A 15,970-nucleotide genomic window follows, 5' to 3' on the forward strand; every position below is an offset into this window, starting at 1 on the left:
ACACACACACATGAAACAACACTGAACCGTTTCTTTAATGTGCATGCACATTTCATCCCTCTTTATTCATTTCTTTCATTTATGTTTTATTCATTTGGCAGATGCTTTTATCCAAATCATCTTACCCAAGTGCATTTAAGGTACATATTTTATCAGTATGCATGCTCCCTGGTAATCAAATCCAACATTTCTGTCGCTAAACATTTGTCACTGTAACTAAACCTGAGCCAATGACCTGTGAAACTGAGCCAATGAGATTAAAACAGAAGAACCCCATTTCCCTATTATATCTGTGCCAGTCTATAAAATGTGTATGTTTGCCTCCATTAATCTTATTAATAGTGTTTGGCTTGGTATTTGCCTGGCTGTTTAATTGATTTCCTTGTGTGATGTGTTTGTGGATTAAAGATGTTTTGTGGCAGGCCATGTGCAAAGGAGAATGGGACATAATTCAGTTTAGGCAGTGTCCATGATCCTGGCCTTATGGCCATCTGTTAAAGGCTAATTAACAGCTGGACAGTGTCCTCGTGAAAAGAGGTTGTGATCTTCCTACTCTACACCTCGCTTTACTACAATTCTCCTCACCTCTCCCTGCGATCCACGGCTCGTAAACAAGAGCAGGCCGAGTGGAATGTTGTCTATATAAAATGGATGGTTTAAAATCTAAATTCTGATTGCATGGGTTTGAAGCTATTGAAGCTGCACACTAATTTTATTCATGTGTCTGCCTACAGTTAAGATAATTAACTGCTGTAGATAATTATATTATTTTAATTTAAGAATAGTTCATTCTAATTATTGTTTTTAATACAGTTTATAATTTATTGAACATTAGTGTCTTTTATCATGTTGTATTTTTAAAAAAATCTTATCCAAAGTTTTGAATGATAGTGTATGTAAATTAATCTTAAAGTTTTGATGCAAAAATACTTTGTGACTTTTTTTTATTATTATCCAGTCAAAAGCTGTCTAAAGTTTGTTAGTCTTCTAATTTAACATTTCCTGCATTAAATTGATGAATTACTCACAAAAATACACAACAGAAGCATTTAGTAGCACTAGTGGTCTCACTTTTGGACCCCACTGTATGTGGGTATCTTACAGTACTTTTTGTAAAGAGTAATAGCCCATATCCTCAATGTGGCTGTCAAAGCGGTCACTTTTTTCTTTTTCTTTTTTCATTTGAATAAATAATGATACAGGTTCTTGAGGGAGGCTTGAAAGCATTGAACCAAGAATAGCCCTGCTAAAAAATTAATGTTCCCTTCATGCTCATCTTAGCCGCCCAAACAGTGCTATAGATCGCACCAGACATGGCAGTTTGAAAGATAAATCAGTTCCTTCATCGGCTACAATGTATTAACAGCCCCTGTGTTTGTCTACACTGATTAGCTGTTAAATGGTTTTCATAAGGGAAGCCAGCTCGACTGCCTGCATCATTGGTGGTGTTTGATTCTTGTTACAGCAGTGAAACTTTTTGAATGCTGGTTTATCAAGATGTGACTTGAGTGTGATGCATTTGGTTTCTTCCAGCCTATCTGCCAGAGACTTAATGATCTGGAGTGAGTCATCAACTTAACGGTGTCTGGATGAAAATGTGATGTAATGTAAATCCCAAAAGGTTCGGTTAATGGGTGACTGCTTAGTGTATTGATTTTAAGATCTTGAAGCCGCATTAATCAACAGTCATTGATACCTTTCCTCAACAAGATTGCTGTTGTTTAAGTGCATAGAATTCAGCCGTCATGCACCAGTGATTTACCGCTTTGGGAATGCATGTTTAATTAATATTTGAGAGTAGGGAATACTGGGGTTTCATGTGATTTGATGGATGTGGCATTTGAGATTGACTGTCATTGTAGTTTGTAAATACTGCTCATAGATCTGTGTTCATGTTTGAACTCCAGTCTTATCTCTGGGATAGATGTGTGTGTCAGGGTTATCAGGCATCTGAGAGCTCATGCAGGTTTTTAGGAGGATTTATGACCTTAAAGGAACAGTTGACCAAAATAGAAATTCTGTCTTCTTTTGCTAGTCGTTCCAAACCTGTATGGCTTTCTTACATTTAAACACAAAAGGAAATAGGTAGCAAAAATGGCTGCAAAAGAACCATAAAAATTATTCATATGACTTTTGTGCAACTCTCACCATAAAACTTTGTTGTTGTTTTTTTGAGGAACAGTTTACAATTTAAGCTATTTTCTTGAATTTAAGTTGGTAATCACTTTTAGTGAGCTGAGTCATTGTATTAAACTTGAGAACGAGATCTTATTGAATTAATTGTTCAGGATGGTTTTGTGAACTGAATCATAAAGAGATCTGATTAAAAATAATTCAAGAATTAGACTCACTTCCCTTATTAAAAGATTTCAAGATTTTTAGTGAATAACTATATAAACCATATGATAAAAAAACCTTGAAACATGTCTTTTTGGTACTATTATTTAAAAAATCCAAAAAGCTTTAATCCCCATTCACTGTAATTGCAATGAATAGACTCTCCACCATTTCTCCTTTTTTGCTCTGGGGAATAAAGAAAGTCATACAGGTTTGGAATTACATGAGGGTGAGTAAATCATGACAGAATTGTTATTTTTAGGTAATCTATTCCCACAAGTAGTTTAGATCTCCTTAAGAGGGATGCTTATGTGATGGATAGCCCACTTGTTTTATATAAATGCATTTTGCCACCTGCCACACTGCCATCCTCCCCCACTCCTCTGTCCCCACCCTAAAAAAGAGTCCAGCCTCACATCGCTCCACCCAGTTCGCCCTCTGAGTGGCTGCTTTCAGCACCGTCTGAATATTTGATAAGCAATACAGGTCATTTAAGTCAAAATGACATGCGTTTTTGTGAGCCCATATCGAGGGACTTAAAAAATTAAAAGTAGCTGGAAGCCTGAGCTCTAAAGATGCAGCTGGGACCTGTCTTCTGCAAGCATTTAGTCAAGGCGTCATTGTGGGTAGTTTCAGGGAGGAATAGAGCATCGCTGGGGCTCCTCAAACAGGTGAGAGCAACTCAGGGTTGGTTGCGATAAGAGATTGCGGTGTATACAATGGTATGGGTGTTTCTTTTGTTGCCTACCTAGTCAGGTTGGGCCATGTCGCAGAGTTGGGTTGTATTTTCACAAATATTTTACTCTGTATTTTAATACCCAGAATATATATATATATATATATATATATATATATATATATATATATATATATAGTTTTTATATGTATTTGGTTGGTTTCTTTTACTGCTTGCTTTGAATTGTTGTTATGCAGTAGTACATGCAGTCATGTGTTTCATCTGCTTCCATTTTGTTTTTAATTTGGAATTAAGAGAAAAACATCTAGTTTTTTTTTAGCCCTGAATCCTAGTCTTGATCATTTTGTCTTTTTTGTTTCTTGCTTCTGAAATATGTTAGATTTTAAGTCTGTGATCAGCTCCAGCGTTCATGCTATTAATTTAGAAGAAACACCACAGTGACATACAAATCTAAAACAAAAAATGTCATAAATGCCTTTCTATGATTGACTGAACAAAGGTTTCTGACCCACAGGCCACTGAGAGTGAGCCCGGCGACATGGACCTCAGTGGCCTGCCCGAGACGGCCGTTGACTCCGAGGAGGATGACGATGAGGAAGATATCGAACGTGCCTCAGATCCCCTCATGAGTCGAGACATTGTCCGAGACTGCCTGGAGAAAGACCCCATGGACCGAACGGATGATGACATAGGTAAGCGATTCGCTTAAACCAGCACGCTAGAACATGATTCAAACACCAGAGCTTGCTTGAGGAAGAAAGAGGAGATTCTCGAAAGCGATGAAATAATTTACCAAGAAAGCAAGGCAACAAAAGGTCGGGGAGACTACAAAAGGAAGGCATGAGGGGGAGACGACGTGTTATTTTTTCTAGGTCACCCTCTCAACCAAGCCTCTCAGAGCGCATTAAAATTTGATTGGCTGAGCCTCATCCACAGCTACGCTTCAGTGGTGCCGTGCCAAGCACAGGTCATTGAGTCCGCAAACAGGCCATGGGCAGGGAACAAAATCCAAAATCTCTTGTCTTCACTCTCCTCGATCTCAACTCAACCACTCCGGGCTTTGGGTAGCTTTGTCTAACTAGCTAAAGCCAGATACTTGATTTGGTTGGCCTGTTGACAAGGACAGAAAAACTATTAACTTGCTCACCGGTTCCAGTAATTCATATTGATTGTAAAATAATGATTACATTGCAATAAATGGACACAAGAGGTAAATGTACCATGTAAAGCTGTCAAAAAGAGAGACAAACTTTCTATAAATATGGAAAGGGATTCTATATGAGCTCTTTTGTCCCTCTGGACTTTATTATTATTTAAACACACTTTTCATACTCTCACTAGTTTATTTAATTTGCCTGCTGCCATTGTCCAACAGTGTTTATATAATATAGCAGAGTAAGAATTGTCATTTTTCTGTCAGTATTTCTGTCATTTCTGACACATCCCAAATTATGTATTGTATTTGATAACATCCTGTGGTGAAAATGGCTTTCTAAGGTTAATGCTGCAGCATTCTAAACACACAATTATATCTTTATTTTATTTATAAAGATATAGTTGTGTTTTCTTTCCACATTGCATGTCTTGAATTATATCTCAATGATAACAACTGAGGGACAGTTGTAATTTGGCTAAAAAGTGACAAAGTGAGCAATTAAAGAAAAAAAAAATAACTTACTAAATATTAAAGTGGTTTATTTTACTCATTATTTTACTTTTTTCTAATTTAACTTGGTATATCATGGTTTGTAAAATGCATTAATAATTTTATTTTACATTTCAATGTTGAAAATTGAGCATCTGGTAGATTAAAATAAAATATCTGCATAAAATGCATACATTTGGAAGGCAGCAAAAACAAATGATAAATGGTTCTTTGACTGTTTTATTTTGACTTCCATTAAAAAAAAAAAAAAATCTAAAATCTGTTCATTTGAATAAAACCCCCTGGGAAGTGTCCATAATTTAAGAAATTATATTCTGTTTAGTTCTTGGTTACAGTGCAAATGGATTTTGTCATGTATAATATGTCCTGTATATTGCATAGCAGGATTAGCTGGTTCTCAGAAATAGCTTCGTATTAATAATGCATTTGATGCTTGGTTGCTGTTATTTTTATAGCCATGGAAAGAATGTTTTTTCCGTTCTCCATGTGGGAAGAACAAACTGCATCTGATAGAAAAATAGTAATGAAAGACTTTCAAAGACTTTCATGTATCTCACTTAGTCTTAAATGTGACTTACACTTGTTGTTTCTCACCCTGGTTCTTCAGAACAACTGTTGGAGTTCATGCACCAGCTACCGGCCTTTGCCAACATGACCATGTCTGTCAGGAGGGAGCTTTGTGCTGTCATGGTGTTCGCTGTGGTGGAACGGGCTGGCACAGTCGTCCTTAATGATGGCGAAGAGGTCGGTCAGATTTACCAAGACATGAGCCAGTAGCATTAGCCTTTATATGAAGCCTCAGTTTAACCTTTAACCTATATGTGTGACCTAGTACAAATAGTACATGCACTGCTTTTTTTCTGCATCAATAGCTGTTAGTCTAGCTTTTTAGACTAATCCCATTTTAGTTCTTCCTTTAACCCTAATCCTCTCTCTTTTTAGATGTTATGTCATTCACTTTAACCTTTCACCAGCTTTCATGCTAATCTTGATTCTGTGGCTTTGCTTACACATACTGCCATCTCGCCTCCCTTTCGTCACAGCCAATCAGCCATTCAGCTTCTGCACTGTTAAACCTGAATGGATGCCAGCATTCAGCATCTTGAGATTACAAGATGCCCGCGGTACAGCAGGAATCACTTATCTCCTTATCTCAGTATTGACATGCTAAAAAGGACCATTTTCCCCCCTAATGCATCCATATAATTGAAAGCAGGACAGAGCTTGAGGCTTGTACAAGTTCAATGTGATGTCATGTGCTCCACTGTTATCGATGCTCAAAAAAAAGCAGCCAGTAATTAGGTCCCTGTGCACAACTTTTGTATTTCACCACAAAGGTTTATAATACAAACTGACTGATTTAAATTGTAATACAACATTAAAAATAAACTGTATGTCCTCCTTTGTCTTACTGTTAACTTGTCATTGTACCTTTGTTGTAGCTGGACTCATGGTCTGTGATTCTGAACGGCTCAGTGGAGGTGACGCACCCAGATGGCCGGACGGAAATCCTGTGCATGGGCAACAGCTTCGGTGTGTCCCCTACCATGGAGAAAGAGTACATGAAAGGGGTGATGAAGACCAAGGTGGACGACTGCCAGGTGAGTCAACCTTCCAGAATCTGCCAAAAAATTCCTATTTTCTGGCAAAAAAAGAATTTTGCATTGTATCTGATTGCATAGTTTCATTGTGTGGAGAAAATGAAGCCTATTTTTGTATTGACATTGCATTCTGAGATCATCAGATCTGTGAAGAATATAATTTGGCAAAACCATCTTATAATGTGTCATATATGTGTAATAAAATAAAAAATGTAATGTAATGTGATAAAAAAAAAAAAAAAAAGCATTTATCCCTCCAAAAACATTTTCTGTAAAAAATATTTTCCAGAAAGTTAAATTTATTGACGCAGTAAACTTTATGCAGATTTGACTTTTGATAGCAATACAAGTAATTGTAATACAAATAATATCTCAATTCAAATTATGTAAGGCTTTATTTTGCGTAATTGCTTTAAATAGGACAGTCGGGGTTAATAGCCTTGGACCTGTAGCACCGAGCCCAAAATCACTTGCCGTTTCCATCGTTGGGCCAGAAGCTCCGCAGAGCTTCACTAAAACCCTTACATGCCTCTCTGGAACAACGTCACGCAACCCCATCATTTCACCAAGGAGAAGTTATCAGAAAACTAAACGAACATGATCAGAGCAGCTGGTTGTTTGCATTTTTTGTTGTTTGCTTAAAGATTTAAATCCATAAGTATCAATGTTTTAATAATTTTACAATAATAAGTGATACATTGATCGTAATGAATTAATTTGTCAGGACTGAAAATTAATCACAGAAATAGTGTCATTTTCCGTTATTACACAAAAGACAGAAGGAACATGCTTCAGTCGCGCCAGTTTCTGTTTTTTATAGTCACAGTATACATCACATTTAGAAAGAATCTTTTTTTTTTCATTATCCTATATATTTTATGACATATGACGGTGGAGTTAAATATGAACATCAAACAGTTATTTCATACACTCGCTGCAGCCTGAAAGTGAGTTTTGAGCTCAAATTATTTAAAGTCTTTAATGCTGGTGTTATCTGTCAACTATATGAAATAATCTGTGGTGCTGTCGTTCTCCAGATGCCGAGAAACTCCGCCTTTGTTCATAGCCACTCCTCAATCCCGAGCTGGCCTGTTTTGGCCCAAGGTTTTCGGCGAGCCAAAAAACCCTGGCCGTTGGCCCCAAAGAAGCCCCGACGAGTAGGGGTGGGCGTATCGATCCTAATATCAATAAATCGTCACCAACGTTGGTATTGGTATCGGATCGATACTAGCCTGATAAGATCGATTATACTGAGTTTGGCCTTTTAATATTATTTCTTAATGCATTAAGCCACTTTAAATGTTTTCATTATAACGGTTTTCTATGGGAGTAAAATGCTTAACGTAATTTAGCAGGTTTGCATATATTCTGGGCTCAGCTGGTTGCCACATATTATATTTTATTAACAAACTGTATACTGAATTTAGTCTTTATTTATTTATTTGGTCTTTATCATTGTCTTCCTCCATTGCACCATATTAAATGTTTTTATATTGCAATGAGAGAAAATGAAATTCAGCGTGTTGCATTCATGTTCTGGGTTCATTTGCTTACCTGTACATACATACTAGGCCTATTTATTTTTATAAACTATACCAAATTTGGCCTTTTCATATCACAGTTTTTTTTATTGCAATAATAACAAACTAATATTACAGTATGTATAAAACAAACAGAAAATACAGTATGTACATAACATATGAAAATCCTTTCAATAATAAACAAGTTATGGCTTAATAGTTATTTTTCATATCACTGTCTTCGTTCAATAAACCACTTATGTTAAACTTTTCTTTATAATGGTTTTCTATGGGAGGAAAATGTATAAAGTTGAAACTTTGAGCGTTGCTTTCGTTTTCTGGGCACATCTGCTAACTTGTATATCTAGTTTGCAACTTTAATAAGGTGTATACTGAGTTTTTCCTTTTAATATTACGTTTTTAATTTATTAAGCCACGTTAATTATATTTATAACTCTTTTCTAGGGGAGGAAAATACTTAACATGAAACTGTGCATTGCTTTCATGTTCTGGGCTCCTCTACCTGCAAAGTCTGTTTAGAAAGGCAAATAATATCCACGTAGCTTTAAGGTGACTATAATATTAGTCATATCAACATTAGTATTATTAATTTTTTTAATTGTTGTTGGTCATTTAAATGTATGTTTTTTTTTTTTTTTAAATGACAAGTATCGGTATCGGCGATACTGGCCCTGTATTTACTCTGTATTGGATCGATAACAAAATTTGACCCCTACCGACGAGGCATGATCAAGCCTCGGATGTGACAGTGGAAACACGACAGGCCCTGGCATGCACTAGCATGCCCGCTTTTGGCCCGACAGTGGAAACGCGGCTAATGTCTCATTTAGTGCAGAAGTGATGTGGTCTTGCTCATTCATTAAGCATGAGAATAATTGGGGTGATTAGTGAAAATTTTGCAATAATGAAATCTTGTGTCTGTTTCAATGCACTGCTGTAATTATCATGGGGAAATCATTTGAAAATACTGCTGCATCTTAAAAGTGATATACTTTCGCCTCTCGGTTTGTGTCTGCTTGCTCACTTTTGCTCTCGCTTTCTCTCTCAGTTTGTTTGCATAGCACAGCAAGATTACTGCTGTATCCTTAACCAAGTGGAGAAAAACATGCAGAAGGTGGAAGAGGAGGGAGAGATTGTGATGGTGAAGGAACACCGTGAGCTTGACCGCACAGGCACCAGAAAAGGACACATTGTCATCAAGGTGAGAACCCAACTCAGAACGGGTGTGACAAGTTTGTGTTTTTCACACCCAGATGTAAAGACATGTTTAGAAATGTGACACAAAAGCTACCTGGTCTCATGATGAAAACGTACCTCTGAGAACCTTTTTGTAAGATGTGAAATACATGCCAATAAGTACATATTACTGCAGTTTCCAGCAGAAATGAACAGCGAGCATTTGTAATTGTTTTCGTGCACAGTTACGATTACAGCTCCATATGTTTCGCTTTCCAGACATAACAAGCTTGCTCAGCCGGCATGGAATTGGACTTTGTATGCCGAATCCTTGGATACGAATCCCATGACTTAAGATGAAAGATGAGAGCTAAAAGATGAGAAATCAAAAACAAGCTAAAATGGCATGCTTGCGATTGCGTTTTTACGTCACATTCTCTTTATTTCATACTCTATTGGGTAGGTTTAGGTGTAGAGCAGATGGTACGAGTTTTTAAAATGTCCCAGAGCATTAGACTTATAGCGCTACTCAATGAACAGTCAGAACTGTGGTGATACCTACAAAAGCAACATCACATAAAATGTACCACATGTATGTTCATCTCTATTGGGGAAAAAAGCTGAACCCTCCTTTATCGCCACCCAGTGGACATTTCACATCGAATATGTCACACAACGTACATATTTCGCATCTTGCGAAAAAGTTCCCAGAGGTATGTTTTCGTCCACGTTACAAAAAAGACAGTTCCCAACTAGAGAATGGTAATTTTCACATAAATAATTTCTCAGATAGCGCACATCAAGATTTAATACCTAATTGCAACTCTATTTTGTGGCACTTAGGCCAAAATAAATATTTGATTCGAGTTGTGAGATTGCAGTCTGAATTGAATCCAATGAGAATGTGCTACACTGCAAAAACTGCGTTCTATAGGAAACATTGACTCACACTCTCGATTGACATGGCATTTTTCCCTGATTTACACCGATGCATTGAACATAGCCATTTATTGATTCCTAAACATGGAAATATGCTTAGCACAGTAGACGCATATATGGACTGAATATCAAATGTGTTTCATGAGTCCAATATCTTGATTGGAGTGGAGGGAAATTTGCCCAATAACAGTGAAACTTGATTAAAAATGCACTGCGGTGGTGTCCTTTAAAGAGCTTTTTTTTGTTGTTGTTTTTTTCAGGGCACATCAGAGCGTCTTACCATGCACCTTGTAGAAGAGCACTCAGTGGTGGACCCCACCTACATTGAGGACTTCTTGCTTACCTACCGCACCTTCCTGCCAAGCCCCATGGTGGTAGGCAAGAAACTGTTGGAGTGGTTCCATGACTCCAGCCTCAGGGACAAGGTACATAGACACTCTTACGCAAGCACTTAAGTCAATCAGTGTTCGATGAGATGAATGATTAGTAATGTTATATGTCATCAGGTTACACGGGTAGTCTTGCTGTGGGTGAACAATCACTTCAACGACTTTGAGGGTGACTCCGCAATGACACATTTTCTCGAGGAGTTCGAGTACAATCTGGACAGAGAGGTCAGTTGTGTGCAATAAAACCTTCAATTTCTTGGTGATCTTCAGCTTTGTGGCTGAGTCGATTGCAGAAAAACTCATGTAATGCCTCTCTTTGAACCAGAAAATGTGTGGGCACCTAAGACTGTTAAACATAGCATGTGCTGCCAAAGCAAAGCTGCGGGTGGTGACCCTGACCAAACCCTCGAGGGAAGCACCCCTGTCTTTCACCCTGCTGGGGGGTTCAGAGAAGGGCTTTCGCATTTTCATTGACAGCGTGGAGCATGGCAGCAAAGCTGCAGAGGCTGGCCTTAAACGAGGAGATCAGGTAATGTCACACAAGCACCATACAGGATCTGAAGTAGGCTACAGAAATAGTTGTAGTTGTTAAATTGACACCGTAATAGCAACTTGCTGTGGCATTAGCAGCAGTAATAGTAGTTGTGGGATGAAGTGGGAAACATTGTGTGAGAGCATTTGTAATTGCCATTGTCAAGCGATGAAAGCGGTTAGTCACAACACTAAGAGCATACCACCCGAAATCATAAAGAAGACCTAAAAAAAACCTCATCTTATGAGTTTGTTTCCATTCAGTCTGTCGTTCAAAGGTAAAAGCACACACATCTCAGCCTGTAAACTTGTTCTGTAGTCTAAATATGTCTGCCACACTTCTTTCCTCCTCCAAAGCGGAAAATGTGATTTCAGATGAATAGTGTGTCACACTGTTTCCTTTTGCCCTTCACTCACTGCGGTATTTGGCTCATAAAGCTGTTTAATGAGTTGCTAACCATTTGCCCTCCGAACCACACAAGGATTGTGATTGTTCAGAATGCTAATCAGCTGATGCTTAGCCGTTTTGAGATTATTAACAATAACTGTGTCCGCTTAGCCTATTAACAGATGTGGTAGTTGCCCTTGCATCAGTCAACAGCTTTGACAATGGATAAGCAATTTGCTGTTTAATATGAGTAAATATTGTGTAGAATAAGTTTCCATTTAATTTATTTTCTATCTATCTATCTATCTATCTATCTATCTATCTATCTATCTATCTATCTATCTATCTATCTATCTATCTATCTATCTATCTATCTATCTATCTATCTATCTATCTATCTATCTATCTATCTATCTATCTATCTATTAGTGCTCTCAATCAATTAAAAAATAACTAATTAATTGCACATTTTGCTATAATTTCATATTCAATCTTCAAATTAATGTAGAAACAACATAAAGATTGCATATTCTTAATATTTGTTAAAAGAAAATGACTAAAGGTGCTAAAATATATATAGATGAATCCTTAAAGCTACAGATGTTATTGATTTCCTCTTTTTTTTCTTGTGTTCTTTGATTAATATACATCACAGCAGCTGGGTTATTAGGTTATTTGGCTGCTATTACTTTAAAAGCAAACTCATATTCACTCAGCATACCTCATCTTACTGAGAGAATTTTTTGAAGTGACATGTAATACCACAAACTGCTCTCTGTGTGCTGAAAGCACATAATACTGAAATAAAACACTGTTTTAAGTATATCTATCTACTGTTCCAGCTGCAATGTTGATTGAGATTTTGGATTTTCATCTTTTTCTCCCAGATACTAGAGGTCAATGGGCAAAACTTTGAAAATGTGCCGTTATCCAAAGCCAACGAGATTCTCAAAAACAACACACACCTGTCCATTACTGTGAAAACCAATCTCTTAGGTAAGCTACACTGGCTGAAATGACCACAGTTGCACAGACTGTCATTTAGACCCAACACAAATTGCCAGTCAGCTCTCTTTCCTCTTCAGGAAGGGAAAATGTAGCTGTAGTTCATTTTGTAAGGCTGTTTGTTGCTTGAAAATGTCAGATGGCATTGTTAAACTCATTTTCTCTGTGCTTTGTTCCCTGCTCTTAGTGTTTAAGGAGCTACTGGCCAGGCCTGACCAGGACCAGGAGCTAGAACAGGAGGAGGAGCCAGACAGGAAGAACGGGGCACCTCACATCCCCAAAATCGGGGACATTAAGAAAGCCAGCCGCTACTCCATCCCTGACCTGGCTGTGGATGTGGAGCAGGTCATGGGTCTTGAGAAAGCTAGTAAGAAAGCCAAGGCCAACACCGTAGGTGGCAGAAACAAGCTGAAGAAGATCTTTGACAAGACGCTGACCAGTATTCTTCCACCCAAACCTTACAAGTAAGCTGAGCTTGATGCATGAACGCTCTCTTGGTGATTTGGTTCCCTGTGGTGTATAACTCTTCTGGTTTGTTCACAGTGACGTTGGCGTGGGACAGTCCCAGGATGACAGTATTGTGGGGCTAAAGCAGTCAAAGCAGATCCCTCCTGCTCTTCCTGTCAGTGGAAACCTTTCATCAAGCAACCCTGACCTGCTGCAGTCACACCATCGCATACTCGACTTCAACAACCAGCCCGGTAAGACGCTTCATGTGGTTTAGCAAAGTAAGACATTTTACTGCATTAACATCCATGATGGTTCTGAAACAATAATCTGATCAACTACTCTCATGCTAGGGTTATGTTTAAGGGTTAAGGTTAGGCTGTGGCTTTAGGTTGGTCTTAAGGGGTGAACATGATTCTTATCAACTCTCTCATTTCCTTAGTGATAGGGTTAGCCAATAATCATTTGATCCAAGAATTTGTTCTACTGGGTTAGACAGCCTTCTTAAGAGAAAACAGACTTTGAGTCAGTAAATAAAGACAGCTAAGATCTTTACATGGATAGTTTAAATATATTCTTGCAATGTCTTACTGTGCACTTACCTTTAGGGCATCTACAGAACGTTTCACAGAAGTTTGCATATTTAATAAGATGCTCATGCTGTCCTGAATGTTCTCTTTCAGAATCAGTCCCTATAAGTATTTGATCTTGTCCTCTTAGAGGTTCCTCAACTACTTTCATTTTCCTAATCACAGTCATCTTCAGGGCACTTCTCTGCTTTTACATTCATTTTGCAATCTAAATTTATGTACAACAAATTTAGTGGTACTCAATCAGGTCTTAATCTATAAACACTATGCATTTTGTGGGATTGATCAAAACTATTTTGTTAATTGAATGTTGTTCACTGATTCATGTCGCTTTCATACTAGAGGTTTTGTTGCATTATGAATTTGATTGACCTTGAAGGTTGATTGGTTTGCTGGTTTTGAAGGTGTCTTCTGAGCATGCATATACACCAAGAAAAATTTACAAAAAGCTCCTGTTTATGGGTTAATGTTGAAGTAAATAGGGTAAAGTGATGATGTAGAGATAATGCATAAATTAATTACAATGTAGAAGTAATCCACAAGTGGATTGCTTCTTGATCAAAACTCTATTTCAGATTCTGACTTAAACATACCAAGTGTGAATGTGACAGTTCAATAGTAGTGTAACATGATAATGGGTAACATAAGTGGTTTTCCACCTAGATAAAGACTATATACTTTGGTGTTGGTTAATGAAAGGGTTACATATGTGGGCTTAAGCCATTCCTCTGTTCTTTAGACATGTCAGACCAGGTATTGAGAGTGTTCAAGGCAGACCAGCAAAGTCGATACATCATGATTGGGAAGGACACCACAGCAAAAGAAGTCGTAGCTCAGGCCATCCGAGAGTTTGCCTTGACCGCTGCCGCTGAAGCATATTCATTGTGTGAGGTTTCAGTCACTCCTGAGGGTGTCATCAAGCAGCGGCGACTCCCTGAGCAACTCTCCAAACTGGCCGATAGGATCCAGCTGAGTGGCAGGTGCTGCCTTAGAGCCCTTGTGGCCATTTTGTTCAGTTTTCTGTAGTATTTTGGTGTCAGATCACTCAGAACACCCATTGCCTTCTCGTTTAATGTGTAGGTACTACCTAAAAAGCAACATGGAGACAGAGACCCTGTGCTCAGATGAAGATGCCCAGGAACTACTACGGGAGAGCCAGATCAGCCTTCTGCAGCTTAGCACGGTGGAAGTGGCAACCCAGCTGTCCATGCGCGCCTTTGAGCTGTTCTGTGCCATCGAGCCCACCGAGTACATCGATGATCTGTTTAAGCTGAAAACTCGCCTCACCGGGCCCCCCAGCCTCAAGCTCTTTGAGGAGGCCATCAATCGGGAGACCTTCTGGGTGGCCACGGAGGTGGTGCGTGAGCCCAACCAGCTCAAACGCATGAAGATCGTCAAGCACTTCATTAAGATTGCACTGCATTGCCGCGAGTGCAAGAACTTCAACTCCATGTTTGCCATCATCAGGTAGAATGAGTCTTCATTTTAAGAGGCAAAAAATGAAGGGTTAAATTGAAGACCTCTTATGTATGTTGTAGTTTTGGTGTCCCAACGAACAATGACATTGTGTGTCTTTTCCAGTGGTCTGAACTTGGCACCAGTGTCCAGACTGAGAGGCACATGGGAGAAATTGCCCAGTAAATATGAGAAGCTGTTTAGTGATCTTCAAGACCTTTTTGATCCCTCCAGGAATATGGCAAAGTATCGGAATCTTCTAAACAGCCAAAACCTGCAGCCACCCATCATCCCACTTTTCCCTGTAATCAAGAAGGATCTCACCTTCCTGCATGAAGGTAAGATAGTAGTAGGTGATGACATAATATATATAATATATAATACCCGTATTTGTTTATTATTGAACCGCCTAGTTTTGGGGGATTTTTTTTTTTTTCTTTTTTTTTTTGTAATAATATTGAAGTAAATGGATTTCTTTTAGATAAAATGGCTTTCTCAAAGCTTCCTTCCCAGTCCGAAAAGTCCTTTTGTTGAAACTAAACTACAAAAATGACTCATTCTGATTTCTTGCAGTTTCATCAGATAGATCAATACATAACCATCCACATTTGTCAATAATGCATTTTCTTGGCTTTGTGTAGCACTTACATACCCTTCTTAAGATTGTTTCAGACTAAGACTCTGATCATTTCTGTTTCATTTTAAGAGTTTGTGTGGTGCATTTAATGCAAGGTTTGTCTTAAAGGCACAGATGCAAAAACTGAGTGTGAAATATGATCATAATAAAAATATGACTGCTTTGACATATACTTCACCATTTCATGTTGACCCAGGAGGAAAAAAATAAATTTTGTATGATATGAGCCTTTGTATGATATAAAATTGTATGATATGAGGCTTTTCTTTATTGTCCACTCTAGGAAATGACTCGAAGGTGGACGGTTTGGTGAACTTTGAGAAACTGCGGATGATTGCTAAAGAGATTAGACATGTAGGCCGAATGGCAGCTGTAAACATGGACCCTGCTCTGATGTTCAGAACCAGGTGAGTGCGTTTGTGTTCTAACTGCTACAGTGACGACTTTGTCCTTCTTTCAGGCTGGACTCTTCACACCACTGAGTAGCTTTTAGTGCCCACTCACTGCAATGTGTACAGCTCTCACCTCACGCTTCCATACACAGGCCTTTTCCGAAGGTTTTTTGCTATGT

At 38.3% G+C, this 15,970-nt stretch overlaps 1 protein-coding gene across 1 annotated transcript in view; it reads left to right on the top strand.

Annotated features, from left to right (window-relative positions):
* Window positions 1–15,970, top strand: part of LOC306853444 (rap guanine nucleotide exchange factor 2-like) — a 104,202-nt gene that overhangs the window by 76,052 nt on the left and 12,180 nt on the right. Inside the window, exons 8-21 of the mRNA XM_079390864.1 lie at window positions 3,549–3,726; window positions 5,308–5,444; window positions 6,143–6,301; window positions 8,891–9,043; window positions 10,218–10,382; window positions 10,464–10,571; window positions 10,672–10,875; window positions 12,153–12,261; window positions 12,458–12,734; window positions 12,814–12,971; window positions 14,047–14,287; window positions 14,388–14,774; window positions 14,889–15,100; window positions 15,683–15,806. Of these exons, the coding sequence (XP_079246990.1) occupies window positions 3,549–3,726; window positions 5,308–5,444; window positions 6,143–6,301; window positions 8,891–9,043; window positions 10,218–10,382; window positions 10,464–10,571; window positions 10,672–10,875; window positions 12,153–12,261; window positions 12,458–12,734; window positions 12,814–12,971; window positions 14,047–14,287; window positions 14,388–14,774; window positions 14,889–15,100; window positions 15,683–15,806 (2,612 nt within the window). The remainder of the gene's footprint in view (window positions 1–3,548; window positions 3,727–5,307; window positions 5,445–6,142; window positions 6,302–8,890; window positions 9,044–10,217; window positions 10,383–10,463; window positions 10,572–10,671; window positions 10,876–12,152; window positions 12,262–12,457; window positions 12,735–12,813; window positions 12,972–14,046; window positions 14,288–14,387; window positions 14,775–14,888; window positions 15,101–15,682; window positions 15,807–15,970) is intronic.

Source organism: Barbus barbus, assembly GCF_936440315.1.
Source record: "Barbus barbus genome assembly, chromosome: 33".
Taxonomy (NCBI): domain Eukaryota; kingdom Metazoa; phylum Chordata; class Actinopteri; order Cypriniformes; family Cyprinidae; genus Barbus; species Barbus barbus.